This window comes from Chiloscyllium plagiosum, unplaced genomic scaffold (genome assembly GCF_037043375.1).
Source record: "Chiloscyllium plagiosum isolate Xiang-an unplaced genomic scaffold, Cpla_swu_hap1 HiC_scaffold_27, whole genome shotgun sequence".
NCBI classification, from domain to species: Eukaryota; Metazoa; Chordata; class Chondrichthyes; order Orectolobiformes; family Hemiscylliidae; genus Chiloscyllium; species Chiloscyllium plagiosum.
In genome coordinates, this window is record NW_028270165.1 from 41,431,826 (window position 1) to 41,451,159 (window position 19,334).

Here is a 19,334-nt window from a genome sequence, read left to right on the forward strand (position 1 = left end):
CAAATTTCAAAGAACTATGTACCTGAACTCCTGCTCCCCCATGTCTCTCTGTTTTACAGCAGGGCCCTACCATTAACTGTACAAGTCCTGCCCACCCTTGTTTTAGCAAGGGATAACATTACAGCTGTGCTGAGGGAGGATATTACCGGAAATACATCTAGGGAAGTTATTTGGGTGGAACCGAGAAATAAGAAAGGGATGATAACGTTATTGGGATTGTATTATAGACCCCCTAATAGTCAGAGGGAAATTGAGAAACAAACTTGTAAGCAGATCTTAGTTATCTATAAGAAAAATAGGGTGGTAATGATAGGGGATTTTAACTTTCCAAACATAGACTGGGATTGCCATAGTGTTAAGTGTTTAGATGGAGAGGAATTTGTCAAGTGTGTACAAGACAATTGTCTGATTCTGTATGCGGATGTACCTACTAGAGAAGGTGCAAACCTTGACTTACTCTTGGGAAATAAGGCAGGGCAGGTGACTGGGGTGTCAGTGGGGGAGCACTTTGGAGCCAGCGACCATAATTCTATTAGATTTAAAATAATGATGGAAAAGGATTGACCAGATTGTAAATTGGAGAAAAGCCAATTGTAACGGCATTAGGCAAGAACTTTTCAAAACTGACTGGGGACAGATGTTCGCAGGTAAAGGGACGGCTGGAAAATGGGAAGCCTTCAGAAATGAGATAGTGAGAATCCAGAGAAAGGATATTCCTGTTAGGGTGAAAGGAAAGGCTGGTAGGTATAAGGAATGCTGGATGACGAAAGAAATTGAGGGTTTGGTTAAGAAAAAGGAAGCATATGTTATGTATAGTGAATCCTTAGAGAATAAAGGAAGTAGAAGTATACTTAAGAGGGAAATCAGGAGGGCAAAAAGTGGACATGAGATAGCTTTGGCAAGTAAAATTAAGGAGAATTCAAAGAGTTTTTACATATATATATATATATATATGGACAAAAGGGTAACTAGGGAGAGAATAGGGCCCCGCAAAGATCAGCATGGCGGTCTTTGTGTGGAGCGGCAGAAAATGGGGGAGATACTAAGTTAGTATTTTGCATCAGTATTTACTGTGGAAAAGGATATAGAAGATATAGATTGTAGGGAAATAGATGGTGACATCTTGCAAAATGTCCATATTACAGAGGAGAAAATGCTGCATGTCTTGAAACCACCTAAAAGTGGATAAATTCCCAGGACCTGATCAGGTGTACCCTAGAACTCTGTGGGAAGCTAGAGAAGTGATTGCTGGGCCTCTTGCTGAAATATTTGTACCGTTGATCGTCAACAGGTGAGGTGCCAGAAGACTGGAGGTTGGCTAACGTGTTGCCACTGTTTAAGAAGGGTGGTAAGGACAAGCCAGGGAACTATAGACCAGTGAGCCTGACATCAATGGTGGGCAAGTTGTTGGAGGGAATCCTGAGGGACAGGATGTACATGTATTTGGAAAGGCAATGACTGATTAGGGATAGTCAGATTGAGTTTTTTGAGGAAGTAACAAAGAGGATTGATGAGGGCATAGTGATAGATGTGATGTATATGGACTTCAGTAAGGCATTCGACAAGGTTGCCCATGGGAGTCTGATTAGCAAGGTTAGATCTCACAGAATACAGGGAGAACTAGCCATTTGGATACAGAACTGGCTCCAAAGGTAGAAGACTGAGGGTGGTGGTGGAGGATTGTTTTTCAGACTGGAGGCCTGTGACCAGTGGAGTGTCACAAGGATCAGTGCTGGGTCCTCTACTTTTTGTCATTTACATAAATGATTTTGGATGTAAGCATAAGAGGAACAGTTAGTAAGTTTGCAGATGACACCAAAATTGGAGGTGTAGTGGACAGCAAAGAGGGTTACCTCAGATTACAACAGAATCTTGACCAGATGGGCCAATGGACTGAGAAGTGGCAGATGGAGTTTAATTAAAATAAATGTGAGGTGCTGCATTTTGGGAAAACAAATCTTAGCAGGATTATACACTTCATGGTAAGGATCAACTAGGCAAAAGTGAGGACTGCAGATGCTGGAAACCAGAGTTTCGATCAGAGTGGTGCTGGAAAAGCACAGTAAGTCAGGCTGCATCCGAGGAACAGGAAAATCGATGTTTCAGACAAAAGCCCTTCATCAGGAATAAAGCTGTATTCCTGATGAAGGGCTTTTGCCTGAAACGTTGATTTTCCTGTTCCTTGGATGCTACCTGACCTGCTGTGCTTTTCCAGCGCCACTCTGATCGAAACACTTAATAGTAAGGTCCTAGGGAGTGTTGCTGAACAAAGAGACCTCGGAGTGCAGGTTCATAGCTCCTTGAAAGTGGAGTCGCAGGTAGATAGGATAGTGAAGAGGGCATTTGGTATGCTTTCTTTTATTGGTCAGAGTATTGAGTACAGGAGTTGGGAGGTCCTGTTGCGGCTGTACAGGACATTGGTAGGGCATTGTTGGAATATTGCGTGCAATTCTGGTCTCCTTCCTATCGGGAAGATGTTGTGAAACTTGAAAGGGTTCAGAAAAGATTTACAAGCATGTTGCCAAAGTTGGAGGATTTGAGCTATGGGAGAGGCTGAACAGGCTGGGGCTGTTTTCCCCGGAGAGTTGGAGGTTGAGGGGTGTCCTTATAGAGGTTTACAAAATTGAGGGGCATGGATAGGGTAAATAGACTAAGTCTTTTCCCAGGGGTCGGGGAGTCCAAAACTAGAGGGCATAGGTTTAGGGTGAGAGGGGAAAGATATAAAAGAGACCTAAGGGGCAACTTTTTCACGCAGAGAATGGTACGTGTATGGAATGAGCTGCCAGAGGATGTGATGGAGGCTGGTATAATTGCAACATTTAAGAGGCATTTGGAAGGGTATATGAATAGGAAGGGTTTGGTGGGATATGGGCCAGGTGCTGGCAAGTGGGACTAGATTGGGTTAGGATATCTGGTCGGCATGGACAAGTTGGACCGAAGGGTCTGTTTCCATGCTGTACATCTCTGTGACTCTATGTTCTGGGATTTACATATTAATTAACTGAAACCTGCAACCCGTTCTAAAAGAGGAAAGACTGAGTAGCAACCTAGGGTTGTTCAATATATCCTATCAGTTGCATGACACTCTGATCTTTTTCTATAAAATCTCTGTCTTATGATCATGCACTACAGCTCCCCGATGAAGGAGCAGCGCTCCAAAAGCTAGTGCTTCCAAATAAACCTGTTGGACTGTAACCTGGTGTTGTGATTTTTAACTTTACCCACCCCAGTCCAATACCGGCACCTCCACAACATTTCTAGTGAACACAGCCCACACCTCCTGGTGTTGCCAGGAAACATTACAATGCTGATGAAGCGAAGCACTCTGCACTCCTGAAAAACTTACAATTTCAAACAAAACTAGGAACTCATTCACTGCTCCTGCTGATACATGACATTGGAAATTCAGTGCAGGAGGCTGAAAGAAAGGATCAGCTTTAAAACAAAACTCCTTGGAATTCAAAGCTTTCAATGAGAGTCTGAGCCCGGCGATAAGTTCAGGTAACCTTTATTGCAACCCAACTTTGTTACAGCTTCAGATCTCCTCAACAAAAAGGCACAGAAAAGATAGCTGTTTTTTAAACAGCTCAAGGTCAAAGCTCACACACTCCCCACTCACTTTCTTTACTATTGGTCGCCACCGAGTTGTCCCTTTGTAATTGCATCCTTGGTACAACCGTAACCCGGAGGAGGTATTGCCTCACCCAGCAATTTCATCCCATACACTGCATCCGAGTCAGTTTCTCCCCACTCATTTGCCCGGATGGGGCAGTCTTGAGTCAACCATATTGCTGTGGGTCGGCAGGGCACAGGCATGGGTAAAGCCCTTTCCACACTCTGGGCAGCTGAAGGCCTCTCCCTAGTGTGGACCCACTGGTGCCTCAACAGAACAAATAACTTGCTGAAGGCCTTCCTGCACTCTGTGCAGAGGAACAGCCTTTCCCGCAGTTGCCACACTTCCATGGTTTCTCCATGGGGCAGGATTCCTCAGGTTTCTCCATGGCCAAAGCTTCAGCCGCATACAAGTGAGTGAGTGTATAGCAACTTCATGCCGTGAATTCCTCTTTCCGGGCTGTTTCAGGTTCCACACTCCAAGGTCATATTGCGGCTGTATAGGACATTGGTTAGGTCACTGTTGGAATATTGCATGCAGTTCTGGTCTCCTTCCTATCGGGAAGATGTTGTGAAACTTGAAAGGATCCAGAGAAGATTTACAAGGATGTTGCCAGAGCTGGAGGATTTGAGCTTTAGGGAAAGGCTGAACAGGCTGGGGCTGTTTTCCCTGGAGCATCGGAGGTTGAGGGGTGACCTTATAGAAGTTTACAAAATCATGAGAGGCATGGATAGAATTAATAGACAAAGTCTTTTCCCTGGGGTCAGGGAGTCTAAAACTAGAGGGCATAGGTTTAGGGTGAGAGGGGAAAGATATAAAAGAGACCTAAGGGGCAACCTTTTCACGCAGAGGGTGGTACGTGTATGGAATGAACTGCCAGAGGAAGTGGTGGAGGCTGATATAATTGTAACATTTGAAAAGGCATTTGGATGAATAGGAGGGGTTTGGAGGGATATGGGCTGGGTGCTGGTAGGTGGGACTCGATTGTGTTGGGATATCTGGACGGGTTGGACCGAAGGGTCTGTTTCCATGCTGTACATCTCTGACTCTTATGATAATTGGTAAACAAGTTGTCATAAAGGTTAGGTCATCTTTATCTTGAGATACAAAGGACTTGCAGCTTGCAGAGTGTGGTTAGTACTTTCTCATTGGTCTACTTCTGCATTCTAGTGGTTTTAGTAGTTAGTTGTTTATACAGCTATAGACACAAGCAGCAGCTCGTCACGTAGCAAAGCAGAAGCCATCTTGTGCAGCTCCTTCAGCCATTTTATCCTACCTTCCAGAGGCCCCATATCCTCTCTCACTGCCTCCATTCTCACTTTGTTGAACCTAATCCCTGCTGTACCTCATCCTGAAGTGTCTGGTTCTTGCTGATTAACAGGTGTCACAAAGCTAGTACCTTTTTTTCCTAAAAGATGTTCCTTGGCTCAAGGAGACTGTGTCTTTGACTTTTTTCCCAGAGGGGTAATAAACTGGGTCAATCTCCGATCAGTCTGGTTTGGTATTGAGATGAAAAGGATTTTAAGAGGCCTTTTGTTTATATGTAAACTGATGAGATTTCAGGCCAACATGGTCATATTTTAGAAGTGACCTGTATTTTTTTTAAAAAAGGGGGCGTAGTCAACTTTCAAACTGGTTGGAAATTCAACAGGGAGCTGTGTGGAAACTTTCTCTCTCTTTTCTGCCTCTCAACTTCAATCTGTAAGTATGTGTTCTATTTATACTGGTTTTCAAATTGAGTTTGCTTATTGGGACTGTTGTATATATTCGAACAGCATAATTAAGTCTAGTTGGATAGGCTGAGTTCTGTAGGGGTTCTTTATTCTGATCTTTGTGTTTAATTGTGTAATTTTGTGAATAATTATTGTCTGTTTTAAAATCTAGTAATCAACCAAGCTAACTTACTCCAGGTAATTTTTACTGTACACTTACTGAAACAAATTGCAAAGTTATGGTGTGGGGCTGCCTGCTTAAGAATGTTTTGCATGGTCTGGTTTAGTCCATAACACAGGCCCCCACACAGGGGAGGTCTAATTGAAACATACTGAACGGCCAGGGCAGAGTGAACGTTCGGAAGATGTTTTCACTGACAGAAGAGACTAGAGACCGAGGCCCCAGCCTTCGAGTAAAGGGAAGACCTTTTCGAACAGAGATAAGGAGGAACCTTTCAACCAGAGAGTGGCGAATCTATTGAATTCATTGCCACAGAAGGCTGAGCAGGCCAGGTCACTGAGGATATTTAAGACTGAGATAGATAGGCTGTCGAGTATCAAGGGGATCGAGAGTTACAGGGAGAAAGCGGGAGAATGGGATTGAGAAACCTATCAGCCACGATTGAATGGTATGAAGATACCTGATGGGCTGAATAGCCTAATTTTGTGCTCCAATGTTTTATGGTCTCTTGCTGTCCTTAGACTCATGAGGGTGAGAATTGGGAGCAGGAGTAGGCCATTTGGTCTTTCGGGACTGCACCAGCATTGAACAGATCATAACTGGATATGAATATACCTACATCGAGGTGGATATGCTGGGACATTTTTCACTGCAGCACAAGAGGTTGAGAGGTGACCTTAGTTTATAAAGTCAAGAAGGGATATTGATGTGCATGGCAGATGCTGTTTCCTTCGGGTGGGGGTTTCAAGATTAAGGAGTACATTTTTAAGGTGAGAGGAGAAAGATTTTTAAAAAAAGACATGAAGAGCACCTTTTTCTTTTGGTTTACATGTGGAATCACACTCTTTCAATGTTCTGAGAAATGGTGGATGCAGGAACTGTCAACATTTAAGACATTTGGATAAGTACATTAATAGGAAAGGTTTGGAGGGATATAGGTCAAACTAGATGGGACTAGGTTCGTTTGTGAATATAGTCAGCATGGACTAGTTGGACTGAAGGGTCTGTTTCTGTTCTGTATTACTTTGGAACTATTCTGTACTGGTCTTAAAAACTTTTTTTTTTAAACTTTCCCCCATCACCATCCACTTTGTTCAAAAATCAGATGAATTCAGCCTTGAATATATTCAATGACCCTTCACAACTGCAGGAAGACATCCCCACTTCTGAACTCAACTCCTCTTGCTAATATATCACTTGGGGAGAAAGTGAGGTCTGCAGATGCTGGAGATCAGAGCCGGAGATGTGTTGCTGGAAAAGTGCAGCAGGTCAGGCAGCATCCAAAGAGCAGGAGAATCGCCGTTTCGGGCATGAGCCCTTCTTCAGGAATGAGGAGAGTGTGCCAAGATAAAAGGTAGGGAGGAGGGACTTGGGGGAGGGGCATTGGTAATGCGATAGGTGGAAGGAGGTTAAGGTGAGGGTGATAGACTGGAGTGGGGGCGGAGAGGTCAGGAAGAAGATTGCAGGTTAGGAAGGTGGTGCTGAGTTCGAGGGTTGGGACTGAGACAAGGTGGGAGGAGGGGAAATGAGGAAAATGGAGAAATCTGAATTGATCCCTTTAGGTTGGAGGGTTCCTAGGCAGAAGATGAGGCACTCTTCCTCCAGCTGTCGTGTTGCTATGGTCTGGCGATGGAGGAGTCCAAGGACCTGCATGTCCTTGGTGGAGTGGGAGGGGGAGTTAAAGTGTTGAGGCACAGGGTGGTTGGGTTGGTTGGTCCGGGAGTCCCAGAGGTGTTCTCTGAAACGTTTCGCAAGGAGGCGGCCTGTAGAAGGCCTTTTGTACATCACACATCATTCCTGATGAAGGGCTCATGTCTGAAATGTTGACTCTCCTGGTCCTCGGATACTGTCTGACCTGCTGTGCTTTTCCAGCGCCACACTTTGACTCTTAATCTCTAGCATCTGCAGTCCTCACTTCCTTCACATCCCAATGTGTCACTTTTAACAATGCAACTCCTTTCTGCTTTTTATTCCACAGTAAAGGCTATATTATCACATTTGTGCTAATGCAATTGCCATGTGTTTGCCGACTGAGAACGACCTGGACCAACGTTTCCGTAGTCCGTCCCCTCCCTAGATTCACTCCCTTTCCTTTCACTTGCTGTAAGTCAACAATTGAAGCCCAGAATGCAAAACAAGTAAACGGAAAAGAGAGTGCTGTACTCACAGATGTTGGACAGAGGAATGAAGTTGCAGTCTGGGGTGAAGCTCAACCATTGTTCAGGGAGAGATTAGCAGCTTTCAAAGCTCATTGTCCAACTTCCGCATTCAGAGAATGGGGAGCTCTGAATGGCAGGAGGTCCAGTCTCTTTCCGATTCTCCAGGGCTCTCTATTGGTCCATCAAAAGAAGGTGGCAAACCGTTTGTGCAGAAATCTAGGAGTATGCGCAGATTTTTGCTGACACCGAAGAGCATAAGCAGTCCGTTGCTAACTCTGTGACTCTTGTTCTACATAGTTGGAACCTATATCACAAGACTAGGAATATGCCATTCACCCATTACAGCCTGTACTCAACTGTGGCCTAACTGCACATATTTCAATGCAGGTTCAGAAAGGTGTCTGCAGCTTTTTAATAAAATTGAAGATGCTTTAATGATGTTTCTGAATATATAATTTTAGCTATTCTTCATTTTAAAGATCAGCCATTTCTCATACACCCCCATCTCTCATATAGACTCATCAACATCCATTCTCTCTCTTTTCTTAGAAAGTCTTGATACAGCAATCAAAGAAGTCTTGAGGCACAAGAAATAACAGGTGCTGGGGGAAAAAGGGAAAGAGAATGGCTGGGGGTTGAGAGAGAGAAAATGGACAAGAGTTGGGGGGACAGGGAGAGAATGGACAGCGGGCAGCGACACCACAAATCCCACCTTTCCCAGGACCACAGCAGTCACTTCTCAATATACACGTGGTCATGGTAGCAGAATCATATAATCCCTGCAGGCTATTTGACCTATCTAATTCACACCAAACTTCCAACCAGCTTCCCACCAGACCAACTCACCTACCATATAGCTCTGCAGCTCCCCCTGACTTATTACTCTAAACTGCAGATTGTTGGACTGTGGGTAGAAACCACAGCACCCAGAGGTAAACCATGCACAAAGTCCACACAGACAGTCCCCAGAGGCTGGAATCAAACCCAGGTCCCTGGCAATGTGAGGCAGCAGCACTAGCCACAGAGTCACTGTGCTGCCCATAGCTTTGGGGTTCTGCTTTGTCTTTGTTGTTTCTGACTGGCTGTCTCCTCCTGACATTGTTGAACCACACCCACTGCAGCCTCCCTTTCCCACTTCTCCAGCCCTGAGCACGTTGGTTCCTGAATCCTGATGCCATCTGGCCTCCTGCTGCCAACTGCAGAGAACAGAGATGATGTCTGTCACTATTCTGTCCTTCTCAGAGGCTTATACTCCATCACACAGACAAACGTTACCAAGCATGCACACTTGCAAACACATACATATGGGTCGATGTGGTGAATTTGCATTTGCAGATACATTCGATGTGCGCTTTGAGCAGAAATCGGCAGGTAGTCAATCCATGTATTATTTTATAAATTCCTACTTTGGTAATAGAACCAGTCTGATTCAAGATTCGGATACAGACACATTCAAACTTCACACCTTTCATACATTGTGAGAGCTGAGATGTCACCTATTTTTATAAAACCTTAAGTCATCTCGAGACTGACTTAAAAAATGTTCTGGGATTTATACATTAATGAAGCAAAACCTGCAACCCATTCTAAAAGATGAAAGACTTAACAGCAATCCAGGTTTTTTTCAATATATCATTTCTGTTGCATGACACTGTGATCTTTTGCTTTAAATTCTGTGTCTGATGATCCTGCTCCACAGCTACCTGATGAAGGAGCAGTGCTCTGGAAGCTAGTGCATCCAAATAAACCTGTTGGACTATATCTTGGTGCTTTTTAACTTAACTATGATTTTTAACTTTACCCACCCCAGTCCAACACCGACTCCTCCACGTCGTTTCTAGTGAACACAGCCCACACCCTTTACTGCTGCCAGTAATCTTTACAATACTGATGAAATGGTGCAGTACTCATTACAGCCTGAAAAATGTACAATTTCTAACGATAGTAGCTACTCATTCACTGCTCCATTGATACACGACATTGGGAACTTAGTGCAGGAGGCTGAAAGAAATGAGCAGCTTTAAAACAAAAACCATTTGGAGCTCAAAGCTTTCAATGAGAACCTGAGCCTGACGTTAAGTTCAGGTAAACTTTACTGTGAGCCAACTTTGTTACAGCTTCAGATTCCCCCCAGCAAAAAGGCATAGAAAAAGTAGTTTTTTTTTTAAAAACAGCTCACGGTCAAAGCGCACACACTCTCCACACCCAACACCGCCACCACCAACCCCTCCAACCCATTGCTCCTTCAATCCTCGTGAACTCGCTGGTGGCTCCGCAGGTTGAAGGAGCGGGTGAAACCCTTCCCACACTGAGAGCAGGTGAAGGGCGTCTCGCCCGTGTGGACCCGCTGGTGGTTCAACAGGTTGGAGGAATTGCTAAAAGCCTTCCCACACACTGTACAGGGGAACGGCCTCTCCCCTGTGTGGACCCGCTGATGGGTCAGCAGTTGGGAGGAACTGTTGAAGGCCTTCCCTCACTCGGGACAGCTGAAGGGTTTCTCCTGTGTGTGGACACGCCGGTGGGTCAGCAGGTTAGAGGAATTGCTGAAGGCTTTCCCGCACTCTAAGCAGCTGAAAGGCCTTTCACCCGTGTGAACCCGTTGGTGGTTCAGCCTGTAGGAGGAACTGCTGAAGGCCTTCCCACACTCGGGGCAGCTGAAGGGCCTTTCCCCGGTGTGGACCCGCCGGTGGGCCAGCAAGGCAGAGGAATAGCTGAAGGCCTTCCCACACTCCGGGCAGGAGAACGGCCTCTCCCCCGTGTGGACCCGCTGGTGCTTCAGCAGGTCAGAGGATTTGCTGAAGGCCTTCCCGCAGTTGGGACAGCTGAAGGGCCTTTCCCCTGTGTGGACCCGCCGGTGGGTCAGCAGGGCAGAGGAATCACCGAAGGCCTGTCCGCAGTCAGGGCAAGAGAATGGCCTCTCCCCTGTGTGGACCCGCTGGTGCTTCAGCAGGTCGGAGGAATTGCTGAAGGCCTTCCCACACTCTGAGCAGCTGAAGGGCCTCTCCCCTGCCTGGACCCGCTTGTGGGTTAACAGGGTGGTGGAATTGCTGAAGGCCTTGCCGTACTCGGCAGCTGAATGGCCTCTCCCCTCTGTGGATCTGGTGGTGCTTTAGCAGGTCGGAGGATTTGCTGAAGGCCTTCCTATAGACTGGGCAGGAGAATGGCCTCTCCCCGGTGTGGCTGCGCTGATAAGCCTCTGGGGCAGACGGGGCACAAAAGCCTTTCCCACAGTTACCACACTTCCATGGTTTCTCCACAGTACGGGATTCCTCTGGTTTCTCCATGGCTGAAGCTTCAGCTATACGCAAACACTTGTACAGCCCCTCCCCACTGTGAATTCCTGTTTTCAGGCCGTATAGCTGTTACACGCTCCACGCTCAGTGCGCTGCAACAGTAGGGTCTCTCATCCAGTCCCACTGATGCTGAAAAAGTACTCAAACAAGAACCAAAAAGCTTGTTTCCTTCTCACAGAATCATAGTTGAAAATTGTTGCGGTCCTGATGGATTGGGTGACTATCAGACATTGATGTCAAAGTGAGGACTGCAGTCACTGGAGTCAGAGTCAAAAAGCGCAGCACTGGGAAAGCACAGCAGGTCCGGCAGCATCCGAGGAGCAGAGAGTCAATGTTTCCGGCATAACGCTTCCACCTGTTCATTTTGAAACTTCTGTCTTCAGATCTTCAAATACGCTGCAAAAACAAATTATAAAATTCATCACTGTCAGTGCAGGGTAGAAATTCAGAACAAGCAATTCTACTTTCTGCAGAATATTCTTTTCTTATTCCACAAAATTGAAAACACCATCCCACTCTCTCTCCCCCTGTTTTCACTCCACTCTAATTCTTACGGGGCAACCAACAAGGTGACTTTGTCACTGTATAAGTTCAAACTTAATATGAAAGAAGTCTTCGATAAGCTGTTGGCACTTAGAAGTTGACAAGGCACTGGGACTCGATGAAATGTATCCAAGGATCTTGAAGAAAGGGACGACAGAAATTATGGGAGCACTCGCCATAATTCAACAGTCTTCCATGGAATTGGAGGAAGTGACTGGAAAACTGCAACCATTGCAGCCTTGTTTAAGAAAGGTCGTAAATATATGCTCAGCAATTATAGGGCAGCCAGTTTAAATTTGGTGGAAAAGCAGAAATAGTTATTCTGGTCAAAATTTGTAGTCACACGGAGAAAGGTGGATTAGGAAGAGTCAGCGGTTGGAGGAGTCCTCCAAGAATTCGGAGACAATGGGGGCGGGGCAATCGTTTTCCCCGCCCCCAGCATTTGAAAGGTGAGTTTCTTTTAAGTTTGAACGTATTTTCTTTCAATTTTCAGCCATGTTATTCCAGACCTCTGGAAGGCTGAAGCATTGAGAAACTTTCAGACATAAACAAACGGATATGAATAAAATTCATAAAAATAGGTAAGGTAAATTGCGAAATAAACCCAGCACAAAATATCAAAAAGAACAGCAAGAGCTGGTATTGGTATGCTGAAGGGAACAAAATCGCTGAAGTAAATGTTTGTCCCTTGGAAGATGAAACCGCTGAGTTAGTGGGGGGAACACTGAAATAGCAGAGCTGCTAAATCAAAACTTTCCTCAGCTTTCACATTGGAGGACAGCAATACTATCCCTATTGGAACCGGCAAGTCAGAGGCTATCGAAAGGGTAGAACTTAAACAATTAACGTCGATAGGTACACTATCAGGATTGAGGGCAGACAGGTCCCCTGGGCCTAATGGCCTACATTCTAATGTACTAAAGGCAGTGGATACGTTAGTTACAATATTCCAAAATTCCTTGGACATAAAATAAACTCAATGAATCTTTCTTAAGACTGAGATAGGTAGATTCTTAATTGTCAAGGTGATCAAAGGTTACGAAGAGAAAGCGCTAGAAAGGAGTTGACTTCAGCCATGATTGGATGACGGAGCAGACTTGTTGGGCTGAATGGCCTCTGATATCTTATGAATCCACTGGAGTGGAAAAATACTAATGTAACACCTGTATTCAAAAAGGGAGAGAAGCAATACGTGAGAAATTGCAGACCAGTTAGTTCAACAGCTGTTGATGGGAAGCTGTTAGAATCAATTATCAAGAAAGCAATATCAGGATGTTTGGAAAGTCAAAACTCTTTAGATAGCTCCTTTCAAACTACTACCGTTAAGAAGGTCAAGAGCAGCAGTTACATGGGAGACCATTACCTGCAAGTTCTGTTCAAAGACACTCACTATTGGAGCAGCACACTCATCTCAACATACAGAGATTACAAAGATAAAGATGGGAGAAACCATTGGAGAGATTTGAAGACTAAAATGAGAATTTTAAAATTTGGTTGTTGCTTGAATGGGCACCAGCACAGGTCAGTGGACACATGAGCCACAGAGGAATGAGAATTGTTGCCATGAAACAAGAGCAAAGTCTTAGATGATTTCAAGTTTACAGAAGAGCAAATGCGTAAAATTATTGATTGCAGCAGTGAAGTAGTCAAGCCTGGAGGTAAGGAAGGGACCAAAGATGATTCCGGCAGCAGCAGCTACTTTGAGAATGGGACAGGCTCGAATGAGATGACAGAGGCGGATACAGGAGGCTTTGTGCTGGCACAGGTCAGAAGCTACTCTCAGAATCCAATGCAGCAAGTTATGAACAGCCTGGCTGAATCTGAGAGTTATAAGGGAGAGAGATGGAGGCTGAGGAATGAAGATGGATGCAAAAAATTGGAAACCAGTGGCTTCATTCTTCCCAGTGTTTAATTGGAGTGGATCCATCAATATGAAGAATCTCAGCAACCAGATTGGACCATAAAACTGGTGAGTTTTGAGAAGGTTTGTAGCTCAGGGTGAGGTTCTGGATGTAGGTTTGCTTGCTGAGCTGAAAGGTTCATTTTCCATCACTATACTAGGTAACATCTGCAGTGAGCCTCCAGATGAAGCACCAGTGGTGTAGCCCACTTTCTATTTAGATGTTTGGGTTTCTTTGGGTTGGTGATGTCATTTCCTGTGGTGGCATCATTTCGTATGGCAATGTCATTTCCTGTTCTTTTTCGGGGGGCGGGGTGTAAATGGGATCCAAGTCAATGTATTTGTTGATAGAAGCATAGCATTCCAACCAGAATTCTAGGAATTCTCATGCGTGTCTCTGTTTGGCTTGTCCTGGGGTGGATGTGTTGTGCCAGTCGAAGTGGTGTCCTTCCTCATGCATCTGTAAGGATACTAGGGATAGTGGGTGATGTCTTTTTGTGGCTAGTTGATGTTCATATATCCTAGTCGCTAGTTTTCTGCCTGTTTGTCCAATGTAGGGAACACCACATCCATCCTCAGATAAGGGTCTGTTTCTGTGCTGTCTGACTTTAACTCTTCTTTTTCTGGTCGTCACAACCATTTTCTTGCCTTCCCCAATACCCATCCAATTCATTTTTGTTTAAAATGTCAGATGAACTCAGCCTTGAATGTATTCAGTGACCCCATACCTGCAGGAAGACATCCCCACTTCTGAACTCAGTTCCTCTTGCTAATATACCACTTGCCTTGCGCATTGCTTGCTGCAGCTGTCTGACAACTGGCATTGATTGGTGTGGAAGAATATGTTGCTGGAAAAGCACAGCAGGTCAGGCAGCATCCAAGAAGCAGGAGAATCAGCCCAAAACGTCGATTCTCCCGCTCCTCTGATGCTGCCTGAACAGCTGTGCTTTTCCAGCAACACTCTCAACTCTGATCTCCAGCATCTGCAGACCTCAATTTCTCCTGGTGTGAAAAATTGCTGAGACCTCTTTGTCCATCCACACAACATTCCTGATGAAGGGCTAGTGCCTGAAACATCAACTCTCCTGCTCCTCGGATGCTGTCTGACCTGCTGTGCTTCCAGTGCCACATTTTTTGACTCTGATCTCCAGCTTCTGCCATCCCAATAGATGATCATTTAAACAATGCTTTGTGCTGTTTTCTTTTTCCACAACACCGGCTATAACTTCACACTGAGGTAATGCATTTGCCATGTGTTTGCCAATTGAGACACAGACCTGGACCAACTTTTCCAGTCTGTCCCCTCCCTGGATTCCCACCCTTTGCTTTTAGCTGCTTCAAGTCACAAATTGAACCCCTGCATGAAAAAAAGAGAATAGAAGAGGGGGGAGAGAAGAGAGATCGCTGTGCTCACAGATGTTGGACAGAGGAAGTTCCAGTCTGTGGTGAATCTCAATCTTCATTCATAGAGAGAAGCAGCAACAGCTTGAGAAGCTAATGGTCCACTTTCAGACAATAGAGAGGCTGTGTTTAACAAGAAGACTAGACTCCTACCGGTCCTCCAGTATTCCTCATTGGTCCATCAAAACAACATAGCGCCGTTTTTGCGGACAGCTACAAGCATGGGCGGTGTTTTTGCTGACACTGAGGAGCATGTGTGGTAGACTCTGTGGAGATGGAGTTACTGACAGTTTCTAACTATCCAAAGGCCAATGGGAGAAAAAAAGATAGAGCCTCAATGACCACCACCACCACACACACACCTCTCACACCCCTCCCCCCACCCCACCCGGGTAGCTCGACATATCAACATTTGCACCTCGCTATTTTTGCTAATAATTTTACTACACCTCTCATGATTTTGTATATCTCAATAAGGTCACCCCTCAACCTCCTCTGCTCTCGTGAAAGTCTCAGCCTCCCCTTATAACTCAAATCCTCCAGTCCTGGCAAATCTTTTACGAACCCTCTCCAATAGTATTCTTCCTATAACAGGACAAACTGTACTCAGTACTCCAATAGTGGCCTCACCATCATCCTGTATAACCTCAACATTATGTCCCAACTCCTATACTCAATGGTGTGAACAATGAAGGCAAGTGTGCTAAATACCTTCTTAACCACCCAGTCTACCAATGATGCAACTTTCAAACTACTGTGTACCTGAACACCCCCAGATCTCTCTGTTCTACAATACAACCCAGGGCTCTCCCATTAACTGTACAAGTCCTGCACTTCTTTGTTTTCGCAAAATGCAAGCTCTCGCTTTTATCCATATCTCTCAAACACACACCCCAACACTCTCAACTCCTGAGGCTTGTACTCCAACACACCCACACTTTACAAAGCATGGTACGCGCACTCTGATGCACAAGGTGCAAATTCACAATGGGGTGAATTTGCATTTGCAGAATTACATTTGCAGATACATGCAATTTCACTCAAAAAAGCACACAATCTGCAGCCAGTTAGTGCAGGCAGTCAATCCATGTAGTATTTTATAAATTCCTACTTCAGAAATGAAACCAGTCTGATTCAAGATTGGGATACAGACAGACTCAAGCCTCACACCTGCCATGCATTGTCTGAGCTGAGAAGTCACCTATTTTTATAAAACCTAAGTCATCATGAGATTGTAACTTAAAAGAAATTCTGAGATTTATACATTAAGGAAACCTGCAACCCATTCAAAAAGATGAAAGACTTAACAGCAATCAAGGTTTGTTCAATATATCCTATCAGTTGCATGACACTGTGATCTTTTGCTATAAAATCTGTGTGCTTTGATCCTGCTCCACAGCTACCTGATGAAGGAGCAGCACTCTGAACGCTAGTGCTTCCAAATAAATGAGTTGGACTATAACCTGGTGTTGCGTGATTTTTAACTTTATCCACCCCATTTCAAGACCGGCTCCTCAAAACAGTTTCTCGCGAACACATCCCACACCTCCCAGTGCTGCCAGTAAACTTTACAATGCTGCTGAAACAATGCAGTATCTGCACTCCTGAAAAATGTACAATTTCTAATGATACAAGCTCCTCATTCACTGCTCCATCTGATACATGACATTGGAAACTTAGTGCAGGAGGCTGAAAGAAATGAGCAGCTTTAAAACAAAAACTACTTAGAGCTCACAGCTTTCAATGTGAGTCTGAGCCCAACGGTAAATTCAGGTAACCTTTATTGTGACCCAACTTTGTTACAGCTTCAGATCCCCCTAGCAAAATGGCATAGAAAAAAAGTAACTGATTTTTTTTTAAACAGCTCAAGGTCAAAACCCACACACTCCCCCCACTTTAGATTAGATTTCTTCCAGTGTGGAAACAGGCCCTTCGGCCCAACAAGTCCACACCGCCCCGCCGAAGCGCAACCCACCCATACCCCTACATTTACCCCTTTAACCTAACACTACAGGCAATTTAGCATGGCCAAATCACCTGACCTGCACATCTTTGGACAGTGGGAGGAAACCGGAGCACCCGGAGGAAACCCACGCAGACACGGGGAGAACGTGCAAACTCCACACAGTCAGTCGCCTAAGGTGGGAATTGAACCCGGGTCTCTGGCGCTGTGAGGCAGCAGTGCTATCCACTGTGACACCGTTTCTTTACTATTAGTTAGCACCTAGTTGTCCCTTTGTAACTGGATCCTTGGTACAGCCTTTACGCATAGAAAGTATTGCTTAACTCAACAATTTCAATCCATACCCTGTATCCAAGTAAGGTTCTCCCTGTGAATGGGTGGGGGGAGCTGTGTAGAGACAACCACACTGCTGTAGGTCTGGAGTCAGTCATGCGTAGGCCAGACCAGAGAAACAATGCAGCTGGGACGACTGAGTGAATCCTTTCCCCTAACAATAGTTTTCCTTCCCTAAAAAGGACATGAGTCAGTCAGATGGGAGTTTTCTTTGCCCCGAAAAATGATTTCATCATTAAATACTGAACTCCAGGTTTCTGACCGAATTCCAATTCCGTCATCTTCCGTGGCAGGATTCGCCGGAACTGGGTTGTTAGTCCAGTTCATAATGTCACTAGGCTGTCATTCCTTCAACCCCCTGCGATGGCAAATGAACTCGCTGGTGCCTCCGCAGAAGGGAGGAGCAGGTGAAGGCCTTCCCGCACTCGAGGCAACTGAAGGGCCTCTCCCCCGTGTGGACCCGCCGGTGGGTCTGGAGATTGGAGGAATTGCTAAAGCCCCTCCCGCACTCGGGGCACCTGAACGGCCACTCCCCCGTGTGGACCAGCTGATGTCTCATCAGGGCAGAGGAATCACTGAAAGCTTTCCAGCACTCGGGGCAGCTGAATGGCCTCTCCCCGGTGTGGAGCAGCTGGTGCTTCCGCAAGGCGCCCACTTGACTGAATCCCTTCCCACACTCGGGACAGCTGAAGGGCCTTTCCCGCGTGTGGACCCGCTGGTGGGTCAGAAGGTGGGAGGAATTGCTGAAGGCCTTCCCGCATTCGGGGCAGGGGAATGGCCTCTCTCCTGTGTGGACCCGCTGGTGGGTCAGCAGGATGGAGGGCCGGGTAAAGCCCTTCCCACACTCGGGACACCTGAAGGGCCTCTCCCCTGTGTGGCGCCGCTGGTGCCTCAGCATGGAGGCGGCCTGGGTAAAGCCCTTCCTGCACTCAGGGCAGGAGAATGGCCTCTCCCCCGTGTGGACCAGCTGGTGCCTCAGCAGGGTGGAGGCCTGGGTAAAACCCTTCCTGCACTCGGTGCAGGAGAATGGCCTCTCCCTGGTGTGACTGTGCTGATGAATCTCCAGGGCAGACGGGACACGGAAGCCTTTTCCACAGTCGCCACACTTCCACGGTTTCTCCATAGGGTGAGATTCCTCAGGATTCTCCATGGCCAAAGCTTCAGCTGCACACAAACACGTGTATAGCCACTCTCTGCCGTGAATTCTGCATTCCAGGCCGTATCACTCTTCCAGGCTCCACACTCAGTGCGGTTCAACAGTAGAGTCTCTCATCCAGTCCCACTGATGCTGAAAATGTACTGAAACAGGAACCAAAAAGCTTTGCTCCTTCTCACAGAATCTAAGTTGAAAATTGCTGAGGTCCTAATGGATTGAGTGACTGTCAGATATTGATGTCAAAGCGAGGATTGCAGATGCTGTACAGTGAGTCGAGAAGTGTGCTGGAAAAGCACATCAGGTCAGGCAACATCTGAGGAGCAGGAGAGTTGATGTTTTGGGCATAAGCCCTTCAACTGTTGATTTGAAACTTCTATCTTCAAATACTCTGTAAAAAGCGAGATTACAAATGTCATCACTGTCAGTCCAGAATAGAAACTCAGAACAAGCAATTCTACTTTCTGCAGAATATTCCCCAAAATTGAAAGCACCATCCCACTCTCTCTCTCTGTTCTCACTCCATTCTAGCTAATTCTGAAGGTACTGATTCAGGATCTTACAGGGGCAGAAAAGCAAAAATATCAAGACTGACACCTCTCTGAAGTTTGGATGACTCCACCTGAAAGTTAATATCTTCCACGACATTGGGATGCTGCTGAGAGCGAGCAGGTCTAATTTTGGGAAGCAAACAAAAATGTTAATTCAGGATGAACCTGCCATGCAGCTTCTTGAGGAACAACCAGACACAAAATGGTTAACGCCCCCAGGAAGAGGGGAACAAAATGAGACATCAAGGCATTAACACTGACACCAGAGAGAAACTGAACATACAGATGTGGCAAACATTAGTGGAAAGCCAGAGTCATACAGCACAGAAACAGACCCTTCAGCCAAAGTCTTCCAGATATCCTAAATTAATCTAGTTGTATTTGCCAGCACTTGGCCCATATGCTTCTTAACCCTTTCTATTCATACACCAACCCAGATGTTTTTTACATGCTGTAATTTTACCAACCTTCATCAGGGAGGGGGGGGGGGGAGGAGGAGGAGGGGGGAAGGGGAGAGTGTGGGAGGGGAGAG

General features: G+C 45.8%; 1 protein-coding gene, 1 long non-coding RNA gene and 1 pseudogene across 3 annotated transcripts in view; 1 reads left to right on the top strand and 2 right to left on the bottom strand.

Annotated features, from left to right (window-relative positions):
- Positions 1–17,412, bottom strand: part of LOC148143745 (uncharacterized) — a 52,665-nt pseudogene extending 35,253 nt beyond the window's left edge. Inside the window, exons 1-3 of the transcript XR_015751309.1 lie at positions 17,110–17,412; positions 9,916–11,354; positions 3,875–3,944 (exon numbers count right to left, since the gene is read on the bottom strand). The product of XR_015751309.1 is annotated as an uncharacterized LOC148143745 (transcript). The remainder of the gene's footprint in view (positions 1–3,874; positions 3,945–9,915; positions 11,355–17,109) is intronic.
- LOC148143746 (uncharacterized) lies at positions 6,387–8,100 on the top strand. The gene is made up of 2 exons (XR_015751310.1): positions 6,387–6,860; positions 7,485–8,100. It is a non-coding gene; the product is annotated as an uncharacterized LOC148143746 (long non-coding RNA).
- Positions 17,413–17,429: 17 nt separating the features above from the next.
- LOC148143747 (uncharacterized) lies at positions 17,430–18,248 on the bottom strand. The gene has a single exon (XM_087974478.1). It carries the CDS (start codon positions 18,246–18,248, stop codon positions 17,433–17,435), a length of 816 nt encoding a protein of 271 aa, XP_087830604.1. The 3' UTR covers positions 17,430–17,432.
- Positions 18,249–19,334: the final 1,086 nt, after the last annotated feature.

Bases quoted from the DNA above. Each gene is read 5' to 3' on its own strand.
- LOC148143747 (XM_087974478.1), bottom strand. From the start codon at position 18,248: ATGGAGAATCCTGAGGAATCTCACCCTATGGAGAAACCGTGGAAGTGT.